Source organism: Eleutherodactylus coqui, chromosome 5, assembly GCF_035609145.1.
Source record: "Eleutherodactylus coqui strain aEleCoq1 chromosome 5, aEleCoq1.hap1, whole genome shotgun sequence".
Taxonomy (NCBI): domain Eukaryota; kingdom Metazoa; phylum Chordata; class Amphibia; order Anura; family Eleutherodactylidae; genus Eleutherodactylus; species Eleutherodactylus coqui.
In genome coordinates this window covers 57206412-57234259 of record NC_089841.1, presented here as the reverse complement: position 1 = coordinate 57234259, position 27848 = coordinate 57206412, and the positions used below count along the sequence as shown (strand labels likewise).

Here is a 27848-nt window from a genome sequence, read left to right as displayed (position 1 = left end):
TACAGCCTTCTATCACCAGCCAACTTCTCACTCCTGGAAACATTTAATGATGAGATATAGAGATAATTGGCGCTAATACTGGTGGCACAAAGGATATCCCAGCCTCCGACTCCCAGTGACATCCGGACTGCACCAGCAGTAAGCTCCTGACTGGTGAACCGCCGGAGGGCCAGCCATGGTTATCGCATGTCAACGGCTCAGTCCTGATGACGTTTGGCGGTAAGCATGCAGGAGCTGACATCTCTAGCATTCATCCCATGCTTCAGTTTGCAGTCTGGCATACCAAGGATTATGTGTTCCCATCAATACCTCCGGAGGGGAATCTACTTACAGCCGGTTCATTCTGCTTGGTGAAAGGGACATTTAAGACATTAAAGAACAGTCACTGTGACGGTGCGAGCTAGACACATACGTGAGGGCCTGGTGCTAGGAATGGTGTGTGCTTGGCAAGACCTAGGCATGTGACACTCCATAACGTAGGGTGGGCTCCGCTACATAACAGGGTAAGGAGTCGGAGAAGCCAGACTCTCTCTGCAGGAGAGAACCCCTTTAAATCGGTTCTGCCATATGTTATACTTCACCACAGGACAGGGGATTAGTGTTTGATCAGAGCTCCCATGTATGATAGGAGCACCAGTCAAGCATGCCCGTTGCCACTGCCATAGATAGAGTGTACTCCGCCATCTTTAGCGCTCCCATAGCATTGAATGGAGCCACACCAAGCATGAACAACGTCCGCTGCAATCTAATGTGGGAACACGACGCCTGTTCTTGTGAAATGAAGAATCATCCTTTTTACGGAAACTGAAACGCTTTATTGTTTCATATATTGCTGATCGACTTGCGGCTAGCCAGAGCACCGGGGAATCTTCAGCTGATGCAATGCTATACTACAAACAACCAGCAGGGAGAGAGCAGAGAATACCTTTATCTAAATTTATTGACCTCATTCAGTTGGTTACTGCAGTACCAGACGCAATGCATGGAAAAGAGGGGAGCTGTTCCTGGGGGCAAAAAAAAGCTGCCCTTTTTTTCTCAGCTACTAGCTTATGTTAATCCCATCATTTCTAGAATATACTCGCATTAAAATTGTTAGTGCTTTAGATTCTAAATCACATTTGAAGTGGCGGCCACTAGGGGTCTTCCTTTGCAGCTCCTCTACAATCTACTCTATCCTTAGGTACAGAACTTCTGTGGCAACAAGGCAGTTTCCACACCAACAGGGGGAGGAGTCATCTTGATACATTCAAAGTCAGAGACTGCAGGCTGACAGATCTGCAGACACTGTGATAATGATCTCCACAATCTCTGCCTCTCCTGCTGTTACAACCTGTGTGTATGTGTTTGTGCAGACACGCACCCTATAGTGGGTTTACTAACCATTTGTCCAGAATGTCTTTGAATGCCTAAATCATCCTGCTGATGGGATCAGATACAGTGCAATGCAACATTGTAAGGGCAAGGAAGCCAGGACAGTGAACTACTGGCAGAATGCTAGGCTTGCTATACTCTTGATGACCCAATTTCAGAATAAATCACTAATAGTAAATCGGAGGGAGGTTACCGCTCAGGATCCCTGCCAGTCAGCTTTTCACTGGGCTGCTGTCAGTTCAGACAGTGCTGGAAGTAATAGCACTGTCAACATTGTTAGCAGTCTGTTTGGTACTACAATCACAACTCCCATTGAATTCAATGCAATACCAACCCACGGCGCTGCAATGTATAAGGAGCTTTCAGCTTCTTCCACAGTAACAGTAGGCCGGATTAAAGCCATTCGCTGGGGGTCTCTAGCAACTCTCTAAATTATATAATTTTGGTGCCATACGAAGAGTTAAAGGGGTTGTCCCGCGCCGAAACGGGTTTTCTTTTTTTTCAATAGCCCCCCCGTTCGGCGCGAGACTTACCCGAATCCCCGCGGTCCGGCGTCTTCATACTTACCTTGTGAAGATGGCCGCCGGGATCTTCACCCTCGGTGGACCGCAGGTCTTCTGTGCGGTCCATTGCCGATTCCAGCCTCCTGATTGGCTGGAATCGGCACACGTGACGGGGCGGAGCTACGAGGAGCCGCTCTCTGGCACAAGCGGCCCCATTCAGAAGGGAGAAGACCGGACTGCGCAAGCGCGTCTAATCAGGCGATTAGACGCTGAAGATTAGACGGCACCATGGAGACGGGGACGCTAGCAACGGAACAGGTAAGTGAATAACTTCTGTATGGCTCATAATTAATGCACAATGTACATTACAAAGTGCATTAATATGGCCATACAGAAGTGTATAACCCCACTTTGTTTCGCGGGACAACCCCTTTAAGCGCATGTAGTCTTAAAAAGAAACCACTTAAAAGGTCGATACACAGGTTAGGTCATCAATGGCTGATCAAAGAGGCTCCGCCATTTGGGACCCCTGAAGACCAGCTATGGTCGCTGTTTAAGACAAAGCTGGAAGCGGACAGCTACGTCCATGTTGTTGCTGTAGTCACTGTTATCACTGAATACAATGTAATTACCAATCTGTGTTACTGCAATGTGGACAGAGCTGTTGGCACGGACAATGCACCCAACACTAACTGGTCTCTGTGGTCCCAAGTGGTGGATCCCTGCCCATCAGCTATTGATGACTTATCCTAAGGATGGGTCATTAATAGTGAAAGTCCTGGAGAACCGCTTTAATCTGGCTTCTCTTTATAGCAGACTGCACATTATGGATGGCAGAGAGGTTGGCTGGCACAGTTGGGGCACTGTTTGACACTACGCCCTCCACTGTATGGCACACTATACCATCAGGAGCACTTCATGGCTGCTGCTGTAACACATTCCTTCCGCAGACATCTATTAGGAGGAGCTCAGGCAGTGTACCCGATCTCTTACGGACTCCATGCAACACGTGTAATAGAGAGGAGCTGTCATACATCATGTATGTGTCAGCTGCGCCATAGATCTGCCGGTGGACAGGCATGCAGCACATGTTGTTAAGAGTAATGGTGTTTCTACCTTTAGTCATGTTTAGTGTAAAGTAATACTAGTCTGAGCTGAGTCTTCCAGCTTCCTTGTAGATCTAGTGGTTTCTTATCTGCTGGCTGACAGGAGGCCGTCAGCAGAGCCGGACAGTCTGTCTCCTTCTCCCACCGCTGAGACTGAAGTCTATGAGTGCGGAGGAGCGGCCTCAGCGTCTGTTAACTGCAGCCTGTGACACTATTAATGTATTTATACATTACACTTTTAGTGTACAGTAAATCTGACTGCGGCTTATCAGAAGAGCATTTATTACATCTACAGCGGCTTCTTACTAGTCGGGCTCAGCAAACATAAATTGGAGTGGATTTATGCACTGTAGAGGCAGGATGTCTGCAGACAAAGCTATTGTATGATGGCTTCTGGGTGATATTTATGGGGGACCCTAATGCAGGAGGGTAACTACAGGGAGAACGGAGCAAGGAGTTATAACCAGACGCCTTATAGGGAGTTTCTGGGTTCCCTTCTCTAGACATTCTAATAACCTGTTCTTTGCTCCAAAGTAGTGATCCGAGATCAAAGAGAGTTGGTCTAAGATCAAGTAGAAAAACACTGCGCCAATACGGCTTAGCCCGTGTTGTTGGTTCAAATCTAGGTTCAATTTGATGCCCAATTTTGGCGGATGACACTAGTTTTCCAGGTTCAACCTTCGATCGCAGATCGGGTGAACTTGATCTTCCAAATTGTAGATCAAAGAAGCGCTGGTGCAACACTTCTTCCTTAAACTAAGTTCAACAGCTGATGGGAGTTAAACCAAGTCAGGAACAGAATGGTTGGTTCAACCGGCAGTCAGTTCTTCTCTGCTGTCCCTCCTGATCCGCTGGTCCTGTGTTTCATTCTCAGCTTTCCAGGATGGCCCACACAATCTTCAGTCTACTTATAGCGCTGTGGAATAAGTTGGCGCTATACAAATAAAGATTAATTATTATTACTTATACCCATAGTGTAGTGGAAGTGTTAAACTACCAATGCACTATATCTGCTCTCTGATTGGCCAGCGCTGCTCATGTCATTTGTACTAGCAAATTAGAGAACGGAGTCGCAGTTTCCCAACTATCTAATGCACAACCATATTACATATTAGATATGCCCTAAAATAGCAGATCAGAGTAAAAGCAGAGAACTGCAGTTAATATACCGACCCCACTTTGTCCCTAAACTGGAGAGTCACTTTAAAAACATAGGGGTACATTAACACAGCAGTTTACACTTCTTACATTTTTGCGCAGGTGGGTATTGTGTGTATTGTACACTACAGTTTACATTGACCCCTTGTATTACAATCGCCTATACAGGTCAGTGTATGGTATTGTATAGTGCAGTATTTATTTTTTTAACAATTTAAAACGGAAGAAATCTAGAAAGAAATTACATTTCTAAGGGTACATTCACATCTAGCGGATCTTAATTTGGTACTGCACCAAAATCCACACTATTTGGCACTTCCATACCCTTTAACCAGCAGCGCTGCGCTCACTAGAGGCCACCAGGTAAAGGACTGCACTGACAGCCGAATGGCCTAAGCGCTACATCTTCTGAATTTGCCACAGCATTTCTGCCCCAAGTAAACAAATCCTTAGGCCATTTTCACACGCCGTGAACAATTGTGCGCGATTTGTGCGTTGCGAGACGCACAAATATGAACCCCATTATTTTGAATGGGGACATACACCTGAGCAATTTCTTGCCGGCCTCGCATCGCTCCTCAATGCAGAAAGCAAATCTAGGCATGTCCTTCCTTTCGGAATGCCCTCACATTATCCATTGTTTTCAATGGGGCCAGCGGTAGCATAGCACCACATGCTAATACAATGGGAGAAACTCCCTGATCCTAGGAGGATCGCTACTTCCTCAACGTGATGCCAGGCGGTTTTGAGGAAAATAACCGCCTTGCATACGCGAGGAAAACCAGTGCTGTTGAGCGCAATATCGGGCCGTGATTCACTGCACATTATCCCACTCACCTGCGGAAAGTTAGCCTTACAAAGTTAAGGCCCATTTAGACAGAACTATCATCGCTCAAAAGACATCTTTTGAGCAATCATCGTTGTGTGCATCTACACGACAAGATGATCGCTCAACATTCGCTCAAACGGGAGTTTGAGTGACAGTGTTGAGCGTTCACTTTGCATAAGTGTGTAGAGGAAGGCTCAGTTGGATCGGCAATTTTATTTTTTATTTGCCAAAACAGAACTTGAAGAAAGCAATTTAGCTATGTCAACCCCGGTGACCAGCACTCCGGACACAAAGGAGCAGGTGCAAATTCATGGCCACCCAGATTTGACTTTTTTCATAATGAGATAAAATTTGGAGACGGTAGAAACAATCTGAAGATAAACTGACAGAACAGGATAATTACTTACAGAAGAGGAACTTCAACAATGAGATGGATGAGGCAAAACAACAGTTCTTCCAGAAGGTCTTCTACCTCCGATTCTGTTACAGAAGTAGAAATGGGACAAGGTGACAATCATTTCTGGAACACATTAAAGATCTATATAACACTTCAAATGATGCATCTGTATAGCACAAGACATCCTAGGAACCCCACACTTATGAAAAGTGTTGTGCCAATCATTTTCAGAATGCAAAATAATCTCCATCTATTCATTCATGGGCACATAAAACATCCCAAAACCCAGAGAGCAGGTTAGAGTTATACAGATTATCATGCATGTAAAAAGCAGATATGCAAACTAGACAGACGCAGAAAACAAGCATCTGCAAAGTACAAGACAGAAATGTACAGAGCATATATCACACTGTCCATTAGCTGTAAGGAACATTAAAGGACATGGACTACTAATTGCCCTATATCTAAAAGACAAACTGCTATAATACTAGCCCTATGTAGAAGAATATAACTACTATAATACTGCCCCCTTATGTACAAGAATATAACTACTATATTACTGCCCCTTATGTACAAGAATATAACTACTATAATACTGCCCCCTTATGTACAAGAATATAACTACTATAATACTGCCCCCTATGTACAAGAATATAACTACTATAATACTGCTCCCTATGTACAAGAATATAACTACTATAATAATGCCTTCAATGTACTAGAATATAACTACTATAATACAGCCCCCTATGAACAAGAATATAACTACTATAATACTGCCCCCTATGTACAAGAATTTAACTACTATAATACTGCCCACTATGTACAAGAAGATAACTACTGTAATACTGCCCTTTATATACAAGAATATAACTACTAGAATACTGCCTCCTATGAACAAGAATATAACTACTACAATACTACTTCCTATGTACAAGAATATAACTACTATAATACTGCTCCTATGTACAAGAATATAACTACTATAATACTGCTCCCTATGTACAAGAATATAACTACTATAATACTGCCCCTATGTACAAGAATATAACTACTATAATACTGCCCCTAGTAGAAGAATTTAACTACTATAATACTGCCACTATGTACAAGAATATAACTAGTATAATACTGCCCCCCCATGTACAAGAATATAACTACTATAATACTGCCCCCTTATGTACAAGAATATAACTACTATAATACTGCCCCCTTATGTACAAGAATATAACTACTATAATACTGCCCCCTTATGTACAAGAATATAACTACTATAATACTGCCCCCTTATGTACAAGAATATAACTACTATAATACTGCCCCCTCATGTACAAAAATATAACTACTATAATACTGGCCCCTATGTAAAAGAATATAACTACTATAATACTGGCCCCTATGTAAAAGAATATAACTACTATAATACTGCCACTATGTACAAGAATATACCTACTTTAATACTGCCCCTTATGTACACGAATATAACTAGTATAATACTGCTCCCTATGTACAAGAATGTAACTACTATAATACTACCCCCTATGTACAAGAATATAACTACTATAATACTGCCTCCTATGTACAAGATTATAACTACTATAATGCTGCCCTCTATGTACTAGATTATAACTACTATAATCCTGCCCCCTATGTACAAGAATATAACCACTATAATACTACCCCCTATGTACAAGAATATAACTGCTATAATACTACCTATGTACAAGAATATAACTACTATAATACTGCTCCTATGTACAAGAATATAACTACTATAATCCTGCCCCCTATGTACAAGAATAGAACTACTATAATACTACCTATGTACAAGAATATAACTACTGTAATACTGCCCTTTATATACAAGACTATAACTACTAGAATACTGCTCCCTATGTACAAGAGTATAACTACTATAATACTACCTCCCATGTACAATAATATAACTACTATAATACTGCCCCCCTATGTACAAGAATATAATTACTATAATACTGCCTATGTACAAGAATAGAACTACTGTAATACTGCTATGTACAAGAATATAACTACTAGAATACTGCCTTCAATGTACAAGAATATCACTACTATAATACTACTTCCTATGTACAAGAATATAACTACTATAATACTGCCCCCTATGTACAAGAATATAACTACTACAATACTGCCCACTATGTACAAGAATAGAACTACTATAATACTGCCCCCTATGTACAAGAATATAACTACTGTAATACTGCCCTTTATATACAAGAATATAACTACTAGAATACTGTCTCCTATGAACAAGAATATAACTACTATAATACTACTTCCTATGTACAAGAATATAAGTACTATAATACTGGCTTCTATGTACAAGAATATAACTACTATAATACTGCCTCCTCTGTACAAGAATATAACTACTATAATACTGCCACCTATGTACAAGAATATAACTACTATAATACTGCCCCCTGTGTACAAGAATATAACTACTATAATACTGCCTCCTATATACAAGAATATAACTACTATAATACTACCCCCTGTGTACATGAATATAACTACTATAATACTGCCTCCTATGTACAAGAATATAACCACTATAATACTGCCTCCTATATACAAGAATATAACTACTGTAATACTGCCCCTATGTACAGGAATATTACTATAATACTGCCCCCTATGTACACAAATATAACTACTATAATACTGCCCCCTATGTACAAGAATATAACTACTATAATACTACCCCCTATGTACAAGAATATAACTACTGTAATACTGCCCCCCCCTATGTACAAGAATATAACTACTGTAATACTGCCCCCCCCTATGTACAAGAATATAACTACTATAATACTGCTCCTATGTACATGTATATAACTACTATAATACTGCCTCCTATGTACAAGAATATAAGTACTATAATACTGCCCCTATGTACAAGAATATAAGTACTATAATACTGCCCCTATGTACAAGAATATAAGTACTATAATACTGCCCCTATGTACAAGAATATAAGTACTATAATACTGCTCCTATGTACATGTATATAACTACTATAATACTGCCTCCTATGTACAAGAATATAACTACTATAATACTGCCCCCTTATGTACAAGAATATAACTACTATAATACTGCCCCCTTATGTACAAGAATATAACTACTATAATACTGGCCCCTATGTAGAAGAATATAACTACTATAATACTGGCCCCTATGTAAAAGAATATAACTACTATAATACTGCCACTATGTACAAGAATATAACTAGTATAATACTGCTCCTATGTACACGAATATAACTACTATAATACTACCCCCTATGTACAAGAATATAACTACTATAATACTGCCTCCTATGTACAAGATTATAACTACTATAATGCTGCCCTCTATGTACTAGATTATAACTACTATAATCCTGCCCCCTATGTACAAGAATATAACGACTATAATCCTGCCCCCTATGTACAAGAATAGAACTACTATAATACTACCTATGTACAAGAATATAACTACTGTAATACTGCCCTTTATATACAAGACTATAACTACTAGAATACTGCTCCCTATGTACAAGAGTATAACTACTATAATACTACCTCCCATGTACAAGAATATAATTACTATAATACTGCCTATGTACAAGAATATAACTACTGTAATACTGCCCCCTATGTGCAAGAATATAACTACTATAATACTGCCCCTATGTACAAGAATATAACTACTGTAATACTGCCCCCTATGTACAAGAATATAACTACTAGAATACTGTCTCCTATGAACAAGAATATAACTACTATAATACTACTTCCTATGTACAAGAATATAACTACTATAATACTGCTGCCTATGTACAAGAATATAACTACTGTAATACTGCCCCCTATGTACAAGAATATAACTACTAGAATACTGTCTCCTATGAACAAGAATATAACTACTATAATACTACTTCCTATGTACAAGAATATAACTACTATAATACTGCCTCCTATATACAAGAATATAACTACTATAATACTACCCCCTGTGTACAAGAATATAACTACTATAATACTGCCTCCTCTGTACAAGAATATAACTACTATAATACTGCCTCCTATATACAAGAATATAACTACTGTAATACTGCCCTTTATATACAAGACTATAACTACTAGAATACTGCTCCCTATGTACAAGAGTATAACTACTATAATACTACCTCCCATGTACAAGAATATAATTACTATAATACTGCCTATGTACAAGAATATAACTACTGTAATACTGCTATGTACAAGAATATAACTACTATAATACTGCCCCCTATGTACAAGAATATAACTACTATAATACTGCCCCCTATGTACAAGAATAGAACTACTATAATACTGCTGCCTATGTACAAGAATATAACTACTGTAATACTGCCCCCTATGTACAAGAATATAACTACTAGAATACTGTCTCCTATGAACAAGAATATAACTACTATAATACTACTTCCTCTGTACAAGAATATAACTACTATAATACTGCCACCTATGTACAAGAATATAACTACTATAATACTGCCTCCTATATACAAGAATATAACTACTATAATACTACCCCCTGTGTACAAGAATATAACTACTATAATACTGCCTCCTATGTACAAGAATATAAGTACTATAATACTGCTCCTATGTACAAGAGTATAAGTACTATAATACTGCTCCTATGTACAAGAATATAACTACTATAATACTGCCCCCTATGTACAAGAATATAACTACTATAATACTGCTCCTATGTACAAGAATATAACTACTATAATACTGCTCCTATGTACAAGAATATAACTACTATAATACTGCTCCCTATGTACAAGAATATAAGTACTATAATACTGCCCCCTATAGAAATGAGTAGGGCTTTGGACTGCTATACTTGACTCATACTGGCTCCTCTACAGATATCTCAGGGAGGTCATTAAACTTTTCTATCTGATGATGGATTGCAGGTAAGCCCGGGTTGTCCCGCCATGCGGCGCTGAGCTCGGGGTTAGGATCCCAGGCGTCAGTACAATTACAAGCGCCTCTATTTAAGAAGAACATTTCCATTAGCGCTTCAGACTGGTGTCAGCTACTTAACAGGAGATCAATTTGTGCCCTGGAAACAAATGGAGCATTGAGCGCGGCGGCCGCTCCTGACACATCTCTGTGTCTCATGATTTAATCCAGCAACACTTTCTGTATGATTCAGCTGCAGCGAGATAGTTTTTCCATTCTGCCGTGTATTGCGCCCCTCGCAGCCTGACCTGGAGTGCCATCTTCCTCTTGTTTTGCCAAACATTTCTGCGGTGGAGAGCTGGCAGGCCAGGCGCCCCTGTGCGTTCTCCGCAGTGACTCTAATAAGACGCTTCCTCTGTATGTGGATCAGCGTTTCGCTGCTGTCAAAACTGAAGAGGAATTAAGAGAGTGGAGTCTCCCTCGGGAGCGAGAGGGAGGTAAGGAAAATACCAGAACGGGAGGGTCACGGCTTTCCGAATGCTCGTAATTCTTCAATGGCTCGAATAAAAAAAAAAGGGGGTGGGGGTGTAAAAAAATAACTTCCAGGGTATGTTGTTTTAAAGAACACTGTGTACAAAGAGTGACCTGCACCCCCGGACTATAGGCACATTGACTAAAAGACCTTGATTTACTGGGTACCAGCAATACACATCAGGAGCTGTCTGTGTATGCTCAGAGGCGCGAAGACGAGCGGCGGCGCAAGCAATACCCCACAAAACTTGGCGTAGGGCCAGGCCTGACAAAAGACAGAACGTCACCAGAAAAGCCATCCACTAAAAGCAATGTATACAGGGCACGCTTAAGAGTTCCAGAAAAGGGCAGCGGTCGGCCACGTACGGGCAGAGACCACTAAAAGAGATTACTGTCCACAGGATAGGTGATAAGTATCTGATTAATATGGGTCAAACGGCTAGGACCCCCACCAATCATGAGAATGCAGATCCAGAAGCTCCCCAGATGAATGGAGGGGGGGGGGGGGGGGGGGGACGGGACATGTGTGCGCTTCCACTCTTCAATGAGACTTTATTATCTGCGGCAGCCCTACTGAAAGGACTGAAGCGCTTCTGCGTATGTGCAACCATCACGCCATTCTTTCGAGGACCCCCGAGACACCTATTTTTGTGGTCAACAGGCATCTTAGCAGTCAGCGCCCAGTGTTAAGCTTCTTATTCCCTACTCTATGGATAGGAGATAACATTTAACCCTTTGCAATCCAATTTTGGATTCAGGGTTTCCTAGTGGTTTTGTTTTTCTGCCATTAAACAATGGCGCCATCTGCTGGCTAGAGCCAGTACTGCAGTATGGGAAACGCTGGAGAGGCCCTCTGACAACAGAGTGGCCAGTAATATACAGTAAGAATACCCTGACGGACGTCTTCCGACATTGGAGCTGTACAGCCTTCAATCAGAATGTCTTCAGATGTCAGACAGTGAATTGGTAAGGGTTAAAGGGGTAGCTCAAGACGCCTGGTGCAAGCAACGAGTCATGGCTGACTCCTACGGGGACATCACATCCTGATGTTTTCTTGGCAGACTGCTTTTGCGGGGCGGTTTGCCATTGCCTTCCCCAGTCATCTTTTTACCCCCCACCAAATTGGGTACTCATTTTACCGACCTCGGAAGGATGGAAGGTTGAGTCAACCTTGAGCCAGCTACCTGAACCAAGTGGGGATTGAACCAGCAACCTTCAGGTAGTGAGCGAGAGCTCTTAACGGCGTAGTTCCACAAAAATAAAGCGGGTATTTTCAAGATTGACTTTCATCACATATTAAACAATGAGGGTCTCGTGTCTCCCTCTTCTCTTCACTGCAGGCTCACTGCAACCCCCGAAGTGATGTGGAAATTGAACAGAGCAACGTTCTCACGTGTGGCACCATTTACTTAAAAGGGGCTGACAGAAATGGCCAAGTACAAGACCTCGACTCTCCAATAGTCCCACTGAAGATAAATGGAGCAACACCGCACGTGTGTGACCGCTATCACTCTGCTACTCAATGCAGAGGTTGTAGTAAGCCCCAATTGAGAAGGAGAGGGGAACATAGGACCCCCGATCTCAGGATTTATGAGGTCTCAGAAGTTAGACCACCACCAACCCAGACCTATCACCTATCCTGTGCTTTGAGTTGATGAAGAAGTAGAGAACCTGGACAAGTTCTGAAAGTGAGAAGCCCATCGGACCAGATGAAAGTAACGACACGCCACATGTGCAGCGTACAAAAGGCGATTTCAGGGACGTGGGGCAGCCGTGAAAAGCAAAAAAATGGTACAATTATATCTTTGGTTAGTTCTGGTGTAAAGTTTAGGTGACTATAGGTCACCTAAACTATAGGTCCCTAGGTTAATTATAGGGACTTCCTATAATAATGAAGCCTCCAACATGGGAGGCTTTACTTCGCAACTGAAGTTCAGGAGTCTGGGAAAGAGTTTGGTGCCAATCCCAGCAGTGACCGTCATGATGGTCGTCACCCAGCTTTCCCAGGAGCGGATAAAACATGCAGGCATCTAATGCTGGTCAGATCTCCCCGGCGGCCCCGAGGCGTTATAGACAGGGCTTCTTGCCAAAGAAATAACATTCCAAGAGTCTTTTTATGGACGTTATCATTACTGGGCGCCAAGAAGGAAAGCAACACTCTATCGGGATGTAGGAAAGCAAAAACAAAACAATCCCCTGCCGTACAGGAAGGCAAACAAATCACAAATCACAGAAATGAGAGCACATCACAAGTAGCGAGTGCGACTTCACATGTCGCTAATACAGCACAGTATGCATTGTACTCCTCACAATAAGGGCGCCCCACAACTCCACGGACTTCCTCTACAATATGATAGAACAGGCTAAAGGTCGGCTAATTTCTTATATGATGTGAAGCACAAAATCCTCCCAATGTAAACAGTCCGAGACTGTGGCTGGAGCCGCGACTGCTGTGCGTAGCCAGCGCTACTAAATATTATCTCCATCGCTGCAGGTTAGGATAAAGTGACCTGGGGAAAGGGCTCGCCCTCTACTTCCTATCTGGAAACCAGTCCGGCGTTAGTCATAAAAGTGAATGGTGGGGACAGGACCAATTCACTAAACGAGTCTGGCAATAATATCATCAAAAGGCTTTCCAGGATGGAATGCGCCTCCCCCCCACCCCCCACCCAATCTGTGCGGAAATGTTTAGCCATTTCAAAATTGTTTAATTCAAGTAGTAGTAATTGAAGGCTACGGTCACCTTTGCGCCAAATTAATTTTATATACTTCCAAATTTCAAAAAATTTAGCAACTTTTTAGTCATCTTCATTAAACATTTCCTCCCATTCCGTTGTTGTAGCATCTGTTTAACTCCTGTACGTAGCTGGCTGTCCTGCTGAATCTGATGTAGATCACAGCAAGCAGCTCCAGGTCGTCTCAGCTCTATCTGCTCTCTCCCCTCCCGCCTCTCAGTATCAGAGAGACCACCAGGGAAAGGGAAATAACGGGAAATAGCTCAAAAGAGCGATAATTGACTCCTGAAAACATGGGACCCCACAGGGTACTGAGTGAAAATCATTACTTAGTTGCTAATCACTTTGTTTCAAGCTCATTGAAATTAAGCGACTAGTTAGCGACTTCTTGCTCGGTGTAAACAGGCAGCCGCTCATCATTGAACGACTGCCTGTTCACAGTGAATGGAGGCAGCCGGATGAGATCTCCAGCCCGCTCCGCCACCATTCACTGAATGACTATTGCTCCTGTGTAAAAGCACAGGAGGATTAAGGGTGCTTTTAGATGTAATGACCATCGTTCAAACGAGTGAAAGGGAACAATAATCATTCGGTCTAAACGCGAGCAAACGACTGAACGGCGAACGGGAATTATTCGCTTTTCATTGCTCATCCAATGTATGCCAGCATAAAGACAATCATGAGCTCGTTCTCTTATCGTTAAAGTCCCTGTATTCGCTTATACAATGACCGAACAATTCTGAAGATTCTCATTTGAAAGAGCCAGCGATGCATTTGCCTGCCTAAACAGGTTGCGAACGAGTTAGTGGCGACGTCGGTCAATCAAGAATGGTCTCGTCTAAAAGGACCCCAATAGTCGCTGGAATAAGCTGTTGGGCGCTTATGCACCTTACAGTCATCCTGCGTAGGAGTACCTGAAAGGGAAGAGGATGTATACAGCAGGTCAGAGTATATAGATAAGGGAGGAGCGTCCAACCAACAGGACTGACTTTGTCCATGTGACCAAGAAGGAAAAGTGTCCAGCGTGGGTAAGGGGCATAAAACTTCAAGCTTTCTTAAAGTATTTAAAAACAACTCGGTCCATATCAGTGAGCGCCAACACGATTCGGGCACATTGTCCTTAGTCGTAGCAGATCACAGCGTACAGAGGGGGTGGCATCCAGCTACCAGGACAGGCTTGTCCGTGTGACCCCAGTGACATTTACTTGCTGTTCGTACGCTCCTCTCCTTTTAGGGCTCATGTCCACGGGCAAAATGTGATTTAAAATCCGCAGCGGATCTCCCGCGCGCGGATCCGCACCCCATAGGGATGCATTGACCACCCGCGGGTAGATAAATACCCGCGGATCGTCAATAAAAGGCATTTAAAAAAAAATGGAGCATGAATAAATCCGGACCATGCTCCATTTTCATGCGGGTCTCCCACGGGGACGGCTCCCGCGGGCTTCTATTGAAGCCTATGGAAGCCGTCCGGATCCGCGGGAGACCTAAAATAGGAATTAAAAGCATTTACTCACCCGCAGCGGGCCGCGAAGCTCTGCTCTTCCTCACGGCCGCATCTCCCTTGCTTCGGCTCGGCGGATGTGCCCGGCGCATGCGCGCGGCACGTCGACGACGTGCCGCCGGCGTCAGGAATTCATCCGCCGGCCGAAAATGAAGATCCGGCCGTGAGGAACAGCTGACCTTCGCCGCCCGCTACGGATAGGTAAATGCTTTTAAATTTCTATTTTCAGCGCTCATGTCCGCGGGGCAGGAGGGACCCGCTGCAGATTCTACATGTAGAATCTGCAGCGGATCTGATTTTCCCCGTGGACATGAGGCCTTAAAGTTACGTTCACACACAGCAAAATTGGTGCGAGTTACCCATCACGTCAACTAGTGCAGCTCTGGGCGCGAATCTGCAGCAGCATTCACCTCTTCGATTGCAAGGGCAAAATCGAATGTTGCGGATTTGGATGCCATTCTTGATGCAGATTCGCACCAAATTCAGCAATGCCAAATACGCTGTAGATTTGGGGGCAAATCCCAACCGTAATCTGTTACATGTGAACCTACCCTTATGTGTCTTTGTATCGGTGTGTAACTAGCCTGATGAAGGTGTTTGACATCCAAACGTGTAGCTGAATAAAAGCACCCTCCTTCCCTATGTGATCTAGATCCTTGTATATTTCGGCAGCGCCACATTCTCCTCATCTTTCCCCTGATCTGGAGGTATTCTTTGCCGCTCCGTCTCCGAAAAGGCTGCCTCTCCTGCCAAATGTTTTTGATCAGTGGCCCCCTGTGCTGTGAAGCGCCTGTTTGCATATTTCAAGTCTTCAGGGAGGGCAGATCACAGCCTGTACTATATCAGGGTACATACGCAGTCTGTAGGGGAGGGAGGGAGAGATCACATGTGTATGGGGGCACAGAGAGGAGCGCACCTATGGTAGACTCTGCAGAGGAAGGGGGAGAGGGAATCGCGCTCCTCAGCATCGTTGTCCGTCCGTTGTTCCAAGTGGAAGAGATCTCTCATGAGCCTCAGAAAAGAAATCAATCCAGGAATGAAGCCGTGCCAATACATGAGCGCTGGTGAAGACAGCAGCATCCTGGACTCACAGACCTCACATCCAGTTACTAAGAGGCACAGCCACATGAGAAAATCTGAAACTGGCAATAGTCTGCAAAACTGCATATCAAGTTGATTTGACAACGCTGACTGCAGTCTGACACTATAATTCATGCCAACCATTAATATGCAAAAATCATTTTCTGCATTTCAAAGGTGTCCATGCTTTCTAAAAATCACTCCCTCCGCAATATAATCACCCCCCCCCCCCCCCCCAAAAAAAAGAAAAACTAAAGAAAAGATGACATGCCAGTTTTGTGGTGATCATGACAATTCCTTTACTGCCAACTAAAGACCATTTATGGAATAACTTGTTTCCCTTCCTAAAACATTTGCAGTTCATGTTACGAACGATGGCGGCTGTGTTTGAACCAAGCGTATCATCCATAAATATAAACTCAAAGGGGTTTTCTGAGATTGGTAATTATGCCTTAAGACTAGAGATGAGCGAACGTACTCGTTTCGAGTAATTACTCGATCGAGCACCGCGATTTTCGAGTACTTCCGTACTCAGGCGAAAAGATTCGGGGGGCGCCGGGGGGAGACGTGGCGGAGCGGGGGGTAGCAGCGGGGAACAGGGGGGAGCCTTCTCTCTCTCCCTCTCCCCCACCCCCACTCCCCGCTGCAACCACCCACTCACCCACGGCGCCCCCCGAATCTTTTCACCCGAGTACGGAAGTACTCGAAAATTGCGGTACTCGGGCGAAAAAGGGTCGTGGCCGAGTAGGTTCGCTCATCTCTACTCAAGACCCATCTCTAGAGCAGAAACTATCTTTAAGTTGGTCACAGACTTAAGATGGCTGTATGACCATCATCACTCTTCTCTCCGGCATTGCACAGGTCAGATGGCCACTGTGCATCATCAGCTATAGTCCTAACCTACCAATGTGCTTGCTAAGGACGGAAGAGATAAGCAGCAGTAACGACCGATTTACATGTAACAATTATTGCTCAAAGTTCGTTCCAACGAGCGATAATCGTTACATGTAACAGCGCGGCCGACGAACACTATTGGTTCATTTGTCGTTGATGGCTTTTTCTTCGCACTAAAAAAGAAAAACACACCTCCTGGCCAGAGATTCTTCGCACCAACCCCGGCTCACCTGTGCCAGCATCATATACAGTGTTTACTCAGCTAACAAGGTAAAATGGTGAGGATTTCAATCTATTATCTTTACGTGTAAATGCTCAACATCTGAAAGCAAAAAAGTTTTTAATTTGTTTGTTCAAACAATTGTTGCATGTAAATGGGCCTTAGGGCACCACTGGTGCTGCTCATCTTTAGGAAAGAACGGGATCAGATAAACTGAACTGTAAGGCTGGGTTCACACAGGACGGATTTGCCGCGGAAATTCTGTGCGGCAAATCCGCTCACGGCTCCTAATCCTGGGATTAGCCAGCCATGTGGACAAGATTTTGTAAAAATATCGTTTGCACGGGGTGGTCAATCCGTCGCGGCAAAGCGTAAATGGTGATGTGGCACGGAATTAACAGCCGCAGCATGTCAATCCTTTTTTTTTCCGCTGCGGCCTCACTGCTCTATGGGGAGAGAAAGTCGCAACGGAATGCCGGCAGCTGAACCGCTCCAAAACCAGAGTCGAAAATGCCGCGGGTTTTGAGGCTGCGGCTTTCCCGTGGAAATCTTGTGGCTTTTCGGTGCGGCCAAGCCGCGAGATTTCCGCCCCATGGGAACCCAGCCTTACGCCTCTGATCGCCAATGAGAGGTGATCCCATCAGCAAATCAATGTTTTGTGAGGAGTAGAGGGCTTATACTACACTAAGATGCTCATTTCTGCCCATCTAATTCACTCACTTTGCTGACAAGCGCATATTAGCAGGGTGCAGGAGGGGCCTTCCTGAGACAGGATCGGAGACCCATACTGGGCCTATACTGGGGACCGTGATAAATATACAACCATGAATATGTCACCCCGGGGCTTCCCCCTTACCATACGATCCAGGGTCTGTCTTCTGATATGAGAAGTGGAGTAGCAGCTCCGCCTCGGAGACCTGGGAGATGAACACTTTCAGGAGACAGCAGATGATAAAAAGGGCATTGTGGGCCTGCCAGATGAAGAGTTGACTGTAAGAAAGAAGAAGAATATTTATACACTTCCTTCATGGCCTTAACTATACCTGGTACCACATAGTGTTCCTCAAAGGGGTGGTACCAATTCTAGTTATTTTGCTGCAGGAAGCAGACAGTGCCATACACTGCGCAGTGGCTCGGGTTGGTACTGCAAGCCGAATGATACTGAAGTCCATGGAATTCAGACTGCAGTACCAACCTGGGCCACTGCACAGTGTACGGCACTGCCTGCGGCAAAACAACTAGAAGTGGGACAACCTATTTAACCACTTGCCACCCAAGCCAGTTATGGTCTGTGTGAGGCACCCCAATTTTTCAAACTGACACATTTCACTTTATATGGAAATACCTTTATAATGCTATTACTTATTCAAGCGATATTGAGACTGTTTTTCGTGACACATTTTACTTTATATTCATGGTACATTTTGGTTGGTATGTTTTGCAACTATTTCGTAAAAATAAAAAAATTAAGAAAATTTGGAAGAATTAGCATTTTTTTTGCTAATTCTGTCTTGTTATAAGACATAAAATAGTTATCATTTACTGTAGGTCCACGCTATGTCGGCATCATCTCTTAACTTTCCTTTATATGAGATGAGCGGCCCGAGTTGTGAGATAGGGTGAGGGGGCAGCACAGCAGTGCTTTGTCATTGCTAGTACATCGCTGGAGACCAAGCTGATTGTGTCTAATGACAGCTGAGATCCCAGAGCTCTGCCTGGAAACCAGTTAGGGGGGGGGGGCTTTAAGGGGATTCTCTGCAGGGACAAGGACTGCCTGGACGTTTATGGCTGGTCCTGAAGAGGCTGAAGGGGTTGTCAGAGTTAGAGCTCATTAGTAAAACCCCTTCTGCATGCAGTGAAATAACATATGTTTATACTCAGTCCGCGTTGGTTTACAGGCTGCAGTCCCATGCGGTTTACTGGACGTCACAGGTACTGCAGCCAATAATAGAGCTCAGTGATCGAGCGGTTATTGGCTGCACTGCCTGGGACGCCTGTTACAGTGATATCAGATGGGAGACTGTCGTGGCACATAGCAGGAGCAGAGAGTATATCACCATTTGTTATTTTACTGCATGTAGAATATGGGTTTTACAGATAAGCTATGGCCCCTTTAAGCTGCACTCTGGGTGCTCAGGCATAGAAAGATGCAAATTTCATTTTGGCCAGTGGTGTAAAATGTCTTAAAGGGGTTATTCCTCCCCTGAGACTTCCATTGTATATTACTTATAAGTCTGAAAATGGAAAGATGGAACAATACCTCTATAGCACCCCCTGCTGGAAATCAGCATTCTTGCAAGTCAAGGTCGGACCTTTTAACAAGCCTTGTAACACTGACTTGGAATATAAGCCAAAGCCAGAGTCTTCTCCAGTAGGACAAGACCACCATGTACAGACTGTTTTTGGGCGATTGCCCCTCATCAGTGTGCAGAAGGTTTCTGGCTTGGATCGTGACAGACCATCTTCAAAGTTGCATATTTCCCAGAGGAGCATGGATGACCTTACGTCTCCTCACACCTTCTAAGGTGCTCTCCCCAAGGAGAACCATATCCTTCCTGACCCATAGAAGTCTGGCATATGCAGGTCCCACCTATCTCAAGATCTCCCCTCCTTTGCTTCCAGCCTAGCTGAAGATGGCGGCCAGGGATGGTAGTGTGTCACAGAAACAGCTGAGCGGACCGAGTTAAGCAGTTTCCGTAACTCCCACTCACTTCTATAGAAGTTTTGCAAACCATGTAAGACAACCCACTTGCCTGTTTCCGTAACTTCCGACCAACCTCTGCGACTTTGTACATGAGTGGCTGAGAAGGAAATACCCCATTAAAGGGGTTGCAAGAACGCAAACTGACAACATTGACTATAATGGGGTCCGCCTGCTTTCCACCCAACTGCCCAGCCTTAAGACTGAAGAAAAAGTGGCAGCATGCATCGCTTTCTCTTCCGGTATTTTGAGCCGGATCTGTCATGCAATCTCCAGCTGGAGGTTCCAACACAGATGTGAAACCGCCTAAGTGCTATGTACGTGGGATAGGGGTAGCCCAGAAGTGGTTACACAATCACTTCTGGCCTCTCCTCCGGGTCCTCAGGTTGCTCCTAAGGATGACCTACACAATATTACATGTCTTTAATGTGATGATGGGTGTGTATAAGGTTTACAGTATATCATGCGTTATGGTGTCTGTCCCTTTAAGAGGGTTTTCAAATTTTATTAAATAAAGCCTGTACAAAAGAAGAATTCTGAATGTTTCATTCTCCAGCATTTAAAGGGAACCGGTCATCACCTTGAGCCCTATGTACTACATTATAGTGCTCAACGGTGAAGGGGCGGGGAGTCCAGAGTGATGTTTCATACTCACCAAATGCCCGCTCCGTGCTGGCCCTGCTGTTGGTGTGTGCATACAGAATAACTCTTCTCATACTGTGTGCACACACCGCCATTCATCTCTATAGGGGTGTGTGCACACGGCCGACCGAATAAACTCATGCTGTGCACACGCCAACCTTACGGGGCCACAGTACAGGAACGGGGCACCCGCTGAGTAGGAAGCGCAGCTCTCCGAATGTCCTGTTCCCTTGCCTTTAAAGGAGATGTCCCGCGCCGAAACGGGGTTTTTTTTTTTTTAAACCCCCCCCCCCGTTCGGCGCGAGACAACCCCGATGCAGGGGTTAAAAAACCCACCCGCACAGCGCTTACCTGAATCCCGGCGGTCCGGCGTCTTCATACTCACCTGCTGAAGATGGCCGCCGGGATCCTCTGTCTTCATGGACCGCAGGGCTTCTGTGCGGTCCATTGCCGATTCCAGCCTCCTGATTGGCTGGAATCGGCACGTGACGGGGCGGAGCTACACGGAGCCCCATAGAGAAGAGGAGAAGACCCGGACTGCGCAAGCGCGGCTAATTTGGCCATCGGAGGGCGAAAATTAGTCGGCACCATGGAGACGAGGACGCCAGCAACGGAGCAGGTAAGTATAAAACTTTTTATAACTTCTGTATGGCTCATAATTAATGCACAATGTACATTACAAAGTGCATTATTATGGCCATGCAGAAGTGTATAGACCCACTTGCTGCCTCGGGACAACCCCTTTAAGCCCCATAACAGTTTATAAGGCTCAAAGGTGATGACAAGTTACCTTTAAGCTCTCTGCTTGCTGCCAGTGACTGGAAACAATCTTCTTTGACCCTGGAAATGTGCATCTAAAAACCAGTTAATCGAGAGTTCAAGAGGGTGTTTTTTTCTGTCTTTCACCAATTCCTGTACATGGAAGGTGTCCAAGTCCATGGGAGATTTGGAGGGAGATTAAGTTTTAGGATCCGTAATGAAGACCTTATATATATATTATTTTTCACAAGGCCTTAGCGGCCATGGGTGCGCTCACTTACTTCTGACATTCTGCCGATATCTTCAGTTCTTTCGTCCTCGACAAAAATACTCTAATCAGAGCGCCAAGATTTCCTGTTCTTGGGTTGTTCTCAACTGAAAAGACAATGGAAATATTAGACCAAAGACGGGACTGATAAAAGCTGCTCTACTTCGGATTAACTGAACGATGCCGCCATGTGATCTGTAGGGCTGCTGCGGACACCACGAGGTTTGTGAACTGCTACTGTTATGGGAAGACAAGACCGGACACAAAGTACCTTTTTTAATAAGTAGCGGGGTTGCAGCTGACATTTGTGGCATCTATGGAACGGCCATAAATGACTAAAGTCAAAAAAGTTATCCCCTATCCACAAGACGGGATACATTTATTATTGTGGGGGTCTCATCACTAAGACCCCCACCGATTTCAAGAATGGGGGGGCCTGTGTTCCTCTCCTCCTCACTGCATACCCCCCATACGCATGGTGCCATTCCATTCACTTTCAGTGAGACTGCTGGAGATAACATACAAGTGTCCACAATCGTCATCAGCCCACATGAAATGAATGGACTTGCGGATACCCATGTACGGCCAGCGTGATGTCACTGCAGGGATTAGAGGGGGGACACAGGACCCCCGTTCTCAGAATCGGTGGGGGGGGTCTCCATGGTGAGGTGCTTTAGATCAGGTTTTCATTAAGAGTCTCAGTACTTTGCCCCAGTCTTCCTCCCACAGTATGATGCTGCCGCCACTACTAAGTGTCACACCAGAGGGGGTAAATACTTATGTCAATGCAATAAGGTTTTTTTCAGGAAAAAAAAATTTTTTTACAAAGATGTCTAACATTTCTCTTCCCCTTGTCCCTATGGGGTGTTGAGTGATGGAGAATTTTGTTTTATATTATTTTAAATTTATACAAGACGGGTGCCTGTAACACCGCGACTGCCCACCGCTTGTCCAGCAGATCAGAGATGATCGCCGGTGTCTGGACCACCGACTACAAGCACTTTATAACATGTCTGCAGCGCTCGCTCCGGCCAGCCATGTATCACCAACGTCCGCTAAGCACTTGGGCTACTTACTTAATGACTTGCAAATGGAGATGGTCGCTTCTTCTAGCAGCTTTGAGTCAGTACTGAAATGAGAGAGATGAAAAGATGTCAATCCTAGAAATACTCAGGGGTACACGCCGCCGTCAAACACAGGTGGTACTCGCCTCAAGGGGTACATCCCGCTATACACAGGTGGTACTCGCCTCAAGGGGTACATCCCGCTATACACAGGTGGTACTCGCCTCAAGGGGTACATCCCGCTATACACAGGTGGTACTCGCCTCAAGGGGTACATCCCGCTATACGCAGGTGGTACTCGCCTCAAGGGGTACATCCCGCTATACGCAGGTGGTACTCGCCTCAAGGGGTACATCCCGCTATACGCAGGTGGTACTCGCCTCAAGGGGTACATCCCGCTATACGCAGGTACTCGCCTCAAGGGGTACATCCCGCTATACACAGGTACTCGCCTCAAGGGGTACATCCCGCTATACACAGGTACTCGCCTCAGAGGTACATTGCGCTATACAGAGGTGGTACTCAGAGGTACATCCCGCTATACACAAGTACTCGCCTCAGGGGTACATTGCGCTATACACAGGTACTCGCCTCAGGGGTACATTGCGCTATACACAGGTGGTACTCAGGGGTACATCCCTCTATACACAAGGACCTGCGCATTTCCTCTATGTGCGAACGTACTCTTAGGCCTCATTCACACAGGGTATGCAATTTCGGGCCATGAAATACGCAGTGCTTTCACTTCGTGTATATAAGCATATTTGGTGTGAATGCTTTTTTTGCACGCGTATTCATTGCGTTTTTCACGCACGCAAAAATAAAAAAATAAAAAAACACAAGAAAGCCTAATTAGTATCACTATCTTACTTATCTCCTGTCAACATGCAGAAATGCACAGTGAATACGTAGGAAACTGCATATGTGCTGCATTTGTACGCAATCCCAGCGACTCTACTGGGCATGCTCAGTCCGTGATATGGACCAAAATAGGACTTAATGCAAGTTTTCTCAGATGCTTAAGAAACGCACTTCTGAATACCCCAATGAAACCAATGGGGTTTATGTTGTCTGTACCAAACGCATCAAAAATACATGCGTCACACGGACCGAACACACACCCTTAGGCTGAGCATAAGGGGGTGCATGCAGATTCACTCACAGTCAATGGAGAAAATCCACACGCCGCCCAACACGCATTTATAACAAGTCTTTTTTTGCCGTGACATGGATTTAACTATCCCCGTCGTATGAACGGCGCCGCAGCTTTACATAACATTCAATAGAACGCTAACACAGCAAATTCCAGTGTGAACAGGGCCTTAAAGGGGTTATCTAGCCTTTAAAAACCGGAAGCCTGTCCTTCGGATAGGACATCAGTAACTGATCGCTGAGGGTCCGGTGTGTCACTTGTGCGAACGCTGCAGCCTCTTCGATGTTTACATAAGAGCATGAAGCTGCTCAGACTCAAACTGCTGTATTATTCATAGTGGCCATTCTGAGAACTACAGGCTTGTCCTACTGAAGTGAACGGCGTCACGTCTCCAGTTTTTGTTTTTAAAGCTGCGCTGCAGCAGTGATACCTGTGGCTGATGCAGCCAATCACTGACAGGACACCGCTCCGATCAGAGATGGAGGTCATCAGTTGATGTTGGAGCACAGTACACAAAGACCAGCAGGGGGCACTGGTGGTAGAGCGGCAGGAGAATTAACATGTATGTAACTGCTTCCTTTATGCCATTTGCCCCCTTGGCCCAGTTTTTTTTTTATTCCCATTTAATGGGAAAGGGAACCTGTTTAAAGGGAATGGCATGTCTAATCTGGTACCCCTACCAGTGCCAATCCAGCATTAAGGAGAACCTGCCAGCTCCTATGAGTCCCCTAAACTAAAATGATGGGCTCAGGGATAAGAACTACAGGTGATGCAGTTTCTATACTTACCTTCTCGTTTCCCACTGTGCCCCCATAAAGTAGCTGCTCATGCGCACAGTGGACCCCTTGAGCATGCGCACGCAATGAGAAGGCTTGTGCTCAAGGAGTCCGCTGCGTGAAACGAGTTGGGACTTTGCGGTCAGCACCCAGGGGGATAACTGGGAGGAGGGTAAACATAAAAATCACATCCCACCACTCAAAGCCAATGCTCCTATGAGCCTATGATTTAAGTTTATGAGGTTCATAGGAGCTGTCAAATTTCCTTTAAAGGTAACCTATCCCCAGAGTCATGCTGTCCGAATCACAGGCAGCATAGCCCCAGGCCAGGTAAGCCCATTGCCCCATGTATGTATGTATACATTTTTATTCTGGAACGCTACAGCATTTCCGATTAAACACACAAAGTTTGATTCGGAACGGACTCTCGAGTTAAAGCCCCTGATGGGTTCCCTTTACAGTGGTCCACAATGGGGATGTTAGGTGGAGCATCTTGTGTAGCCCAAGCGTCCCAGATGACTTGGATCTTCTGCTGAAGACCAACCTGACACGGAGCTGAGAGAAAGGAAGGGACACGGGAGCTCGAATCAGGCTTTTCTCCATCTCTTAATGCAATATTCATGAGGCTTCAGTAAAAACACAATTTGGAGGATGTTCTCTTTGAGGACCAGGCGTTACAGGAACGTGTTTCTTGCATCGAAGGCGCTTGTAACATGATTACAGTAACCTCCTGACCAATACAGAACTTGGGAAAATAAAACCTTCCTTCAGGGAGGAAGGAAAATACAGTCAATTTCCGACCACACAAACCGGCTTCTGGGGAGCCTGCCTCCAGCCAAAAGATTACCGCGAGGAGCTAATCTAGATGACCATGGGCTCGAAAGAAAAATGTGGCCGTGCCTGGTGAGCTGATGAGCCTGAAGTTGCCAAAATCAATGAACCGGGGCCGAGTCAACATGGTCTTGCCTGCCGAAATTGAGCAGCTGAGAAACATCTCTGTCAATAAACCGGGAGAGATGGGACACGAGAAGAAAAATAAATGCCATGTGTGGAGGTCATCCGTGGACGGCCGAGCGTCTTCTAAAACAATGGACCAAGATTGTCTGAGCCACCTTGAAGGCAGGGTGGGAGAAGAAGGAGTGTCCAGGCCCGGAGAGCGGGGGCAGGAAGGAACTTTATCATAAATAATGTGTGGTAGACACAAGGTCTGGGCAGCAACATCATCTTCCACGGGCTTATCGTGCAATCGGAGCTCGCGGAGATCATAATCCCCTGTTCTTGGACCGGACTGTGTATTTCTTTCAGTTCAGTCTCTTCATTTCCGATCGTCTAAACTCGCTCTCTGGTATGTTTCTTGGAAATCTCAATTTTATCTCTAAGGTGGTCCTCGGTCCTGGCTGAAATGTTCATCTTTAATTGAAACCAAATGTCTAGCTGCATAACAAAGAGTAAAGCTACGAGTTGTCACACTTTTGGATCTGGGAACTCTACTGTGAATTATCATCGGAAATGCGGCATAAATCAGCCACAGGATGCACAAAAATGCACTGATGTTTGAACTAGAGTGGACGTCAAATGTCTGATGGCGCTGAGGGAGCCATCGCTGGGAAGGAGCAACCGCGAACCAGGGCTACGTTATTCCAGGATGTCATTTTGGGTACAAAAAATACAAAATATGAGAAAGCGCCTCTGAAATAAAACATGAATTATGAAAGAGAACATAATGAAAACTTGTCCCAGCCCAAGTAAGGTTAATGGGTACTTGTAGATGGAAACAAGTTAATTTGGCTCCTGTGGAAGGAGCTGCAGAATAGGCCATTGTCTACAACACTGCTAATTAAAACCATTGTTTAGTTTAGAAAACGCATTTTCATATACCCAATTAGTGATTTCTGAGTTAATAGAGGGGTCCTCTGTTCAGGATCCTCAACACTTGCCAGAGTGGAGAACAGTCACAAACAGTGTCTCACTCGATTATATAAGCAACCCAACGATCTGCATCAGCACTGTGCAATGCTTCATTTTTCCTGTAGGGGAGCTGCAGGGAAACTGAACACTTACTAGGTCTCCTCACACATAACGGCTGATCACTGAGGGTCCCAGCAAGGGAACAACTTTGTGATCAACCTGTTGTCAGCTAACCGTTTTAGCAAGTAGATATAGCACAAAGTGGAGGACCCCATTAATAGATAACTGTGGTGCTGGAGAGGTCACCTTTATTCTATACCCGGTCATATACAAGAATCTGTCAATTTCAACAGAACTCATTGACAATCCTAAGCATACGAGGATAGCCTGTACCTCAACAGGGATCAGTCAACATGAGGTTTAACCAAGGTCCTTGAGACAAGCGACAACAGGTGTCTGGATGCCACTTATCTCCCTCCACAGAAATAGATTTGCAATCAAACAAATGAGCATGTGAATGCAAGGCAGGGGAAGATAGCAGCTGGCTGAAAGACCATTGGTACCCGCTACCTTACGCCGAGTGTAAAGGGAATGCATCACCTATTCTTTTTTTTACCATTAAAGCCAGAGTGTGAAATATTTTCCATTTTTCTAATCAGTTTTTATTTTCTAATTGCAGATTTTTTCACTATATTGCCTTTACAGGACTATGGGAGCGGCCATTTAACAGCATTTAAAGCCTATAGAGATATGTTCAATGAGAGGGTCTTAGACATGTTCTGTTACCTGTGAAGAGATCATTGGGCAGGGAAGGGGAGGAGATGAGCTGTGACCATTACCTATTGCGCATGGTGAATCTATGATGTATATTTGTGTAACCCTGCCTGTGATGATAATGCGAGGACTGCTGAAAAGTTCTCTCTACAGAATAGGAAGCGTCTGACAATTAGGACTCGCTCACATGGGCGTATGCGTATACCGTAATCCCCACAGCGTTTGAAATGCGTATTGTTCGATTTTCCCTGCGTATGATCGAATATGCGTGTTTTTTTTGTGCACGCATATATTGCGTATGTTACTTGCGCAAAAAAACACAAGCAGGGAAAACAGCCTAGAATGATGATGTTCTTGGTTTTGTTTAAATTCATTAGCATGTTTACTAGCAACATGCGTGAAACTTGCGTATGCATTGCGTATCATATGCACCCATATAGAATAGTTCTCTTATGCGCGTAATATGCAATAAAATAGAGTACGCTGCGAT

At 44.5% G+C, this 27848-nt stretch overlaps 1 protein-coding gene across 1 annotated transcript in view; it reads right to left on the bottom strand.

Moving 5' to 3' along the window:
* Positions 1-27848, bottom strand: part of DYM (dymeclin) — a 293544-nt gene that overhangs the window by 243830 nt on the left and 21866 nt on the right. Inside the window, exons 3-6 of the mRNA XM_066602574.1 lie at positions 22760-22812; positions 21697-21790; positions 18170-18303; positions 5375-5447 (exon numbers count right to left, since the gene is read on the bottom strand). Of these exons, the coding sequence (XP_066458671.1) occupies positions 5375-5447; positions 18170-18303; positions 21697-21790; positions 22760-22812 (354 nt within the window). The remainder of the gene's footprint in view (positions 1-5374; positions 5448-18169; positions 18304-21696; positions 21791-22759; positions 22813-27848) is intronic.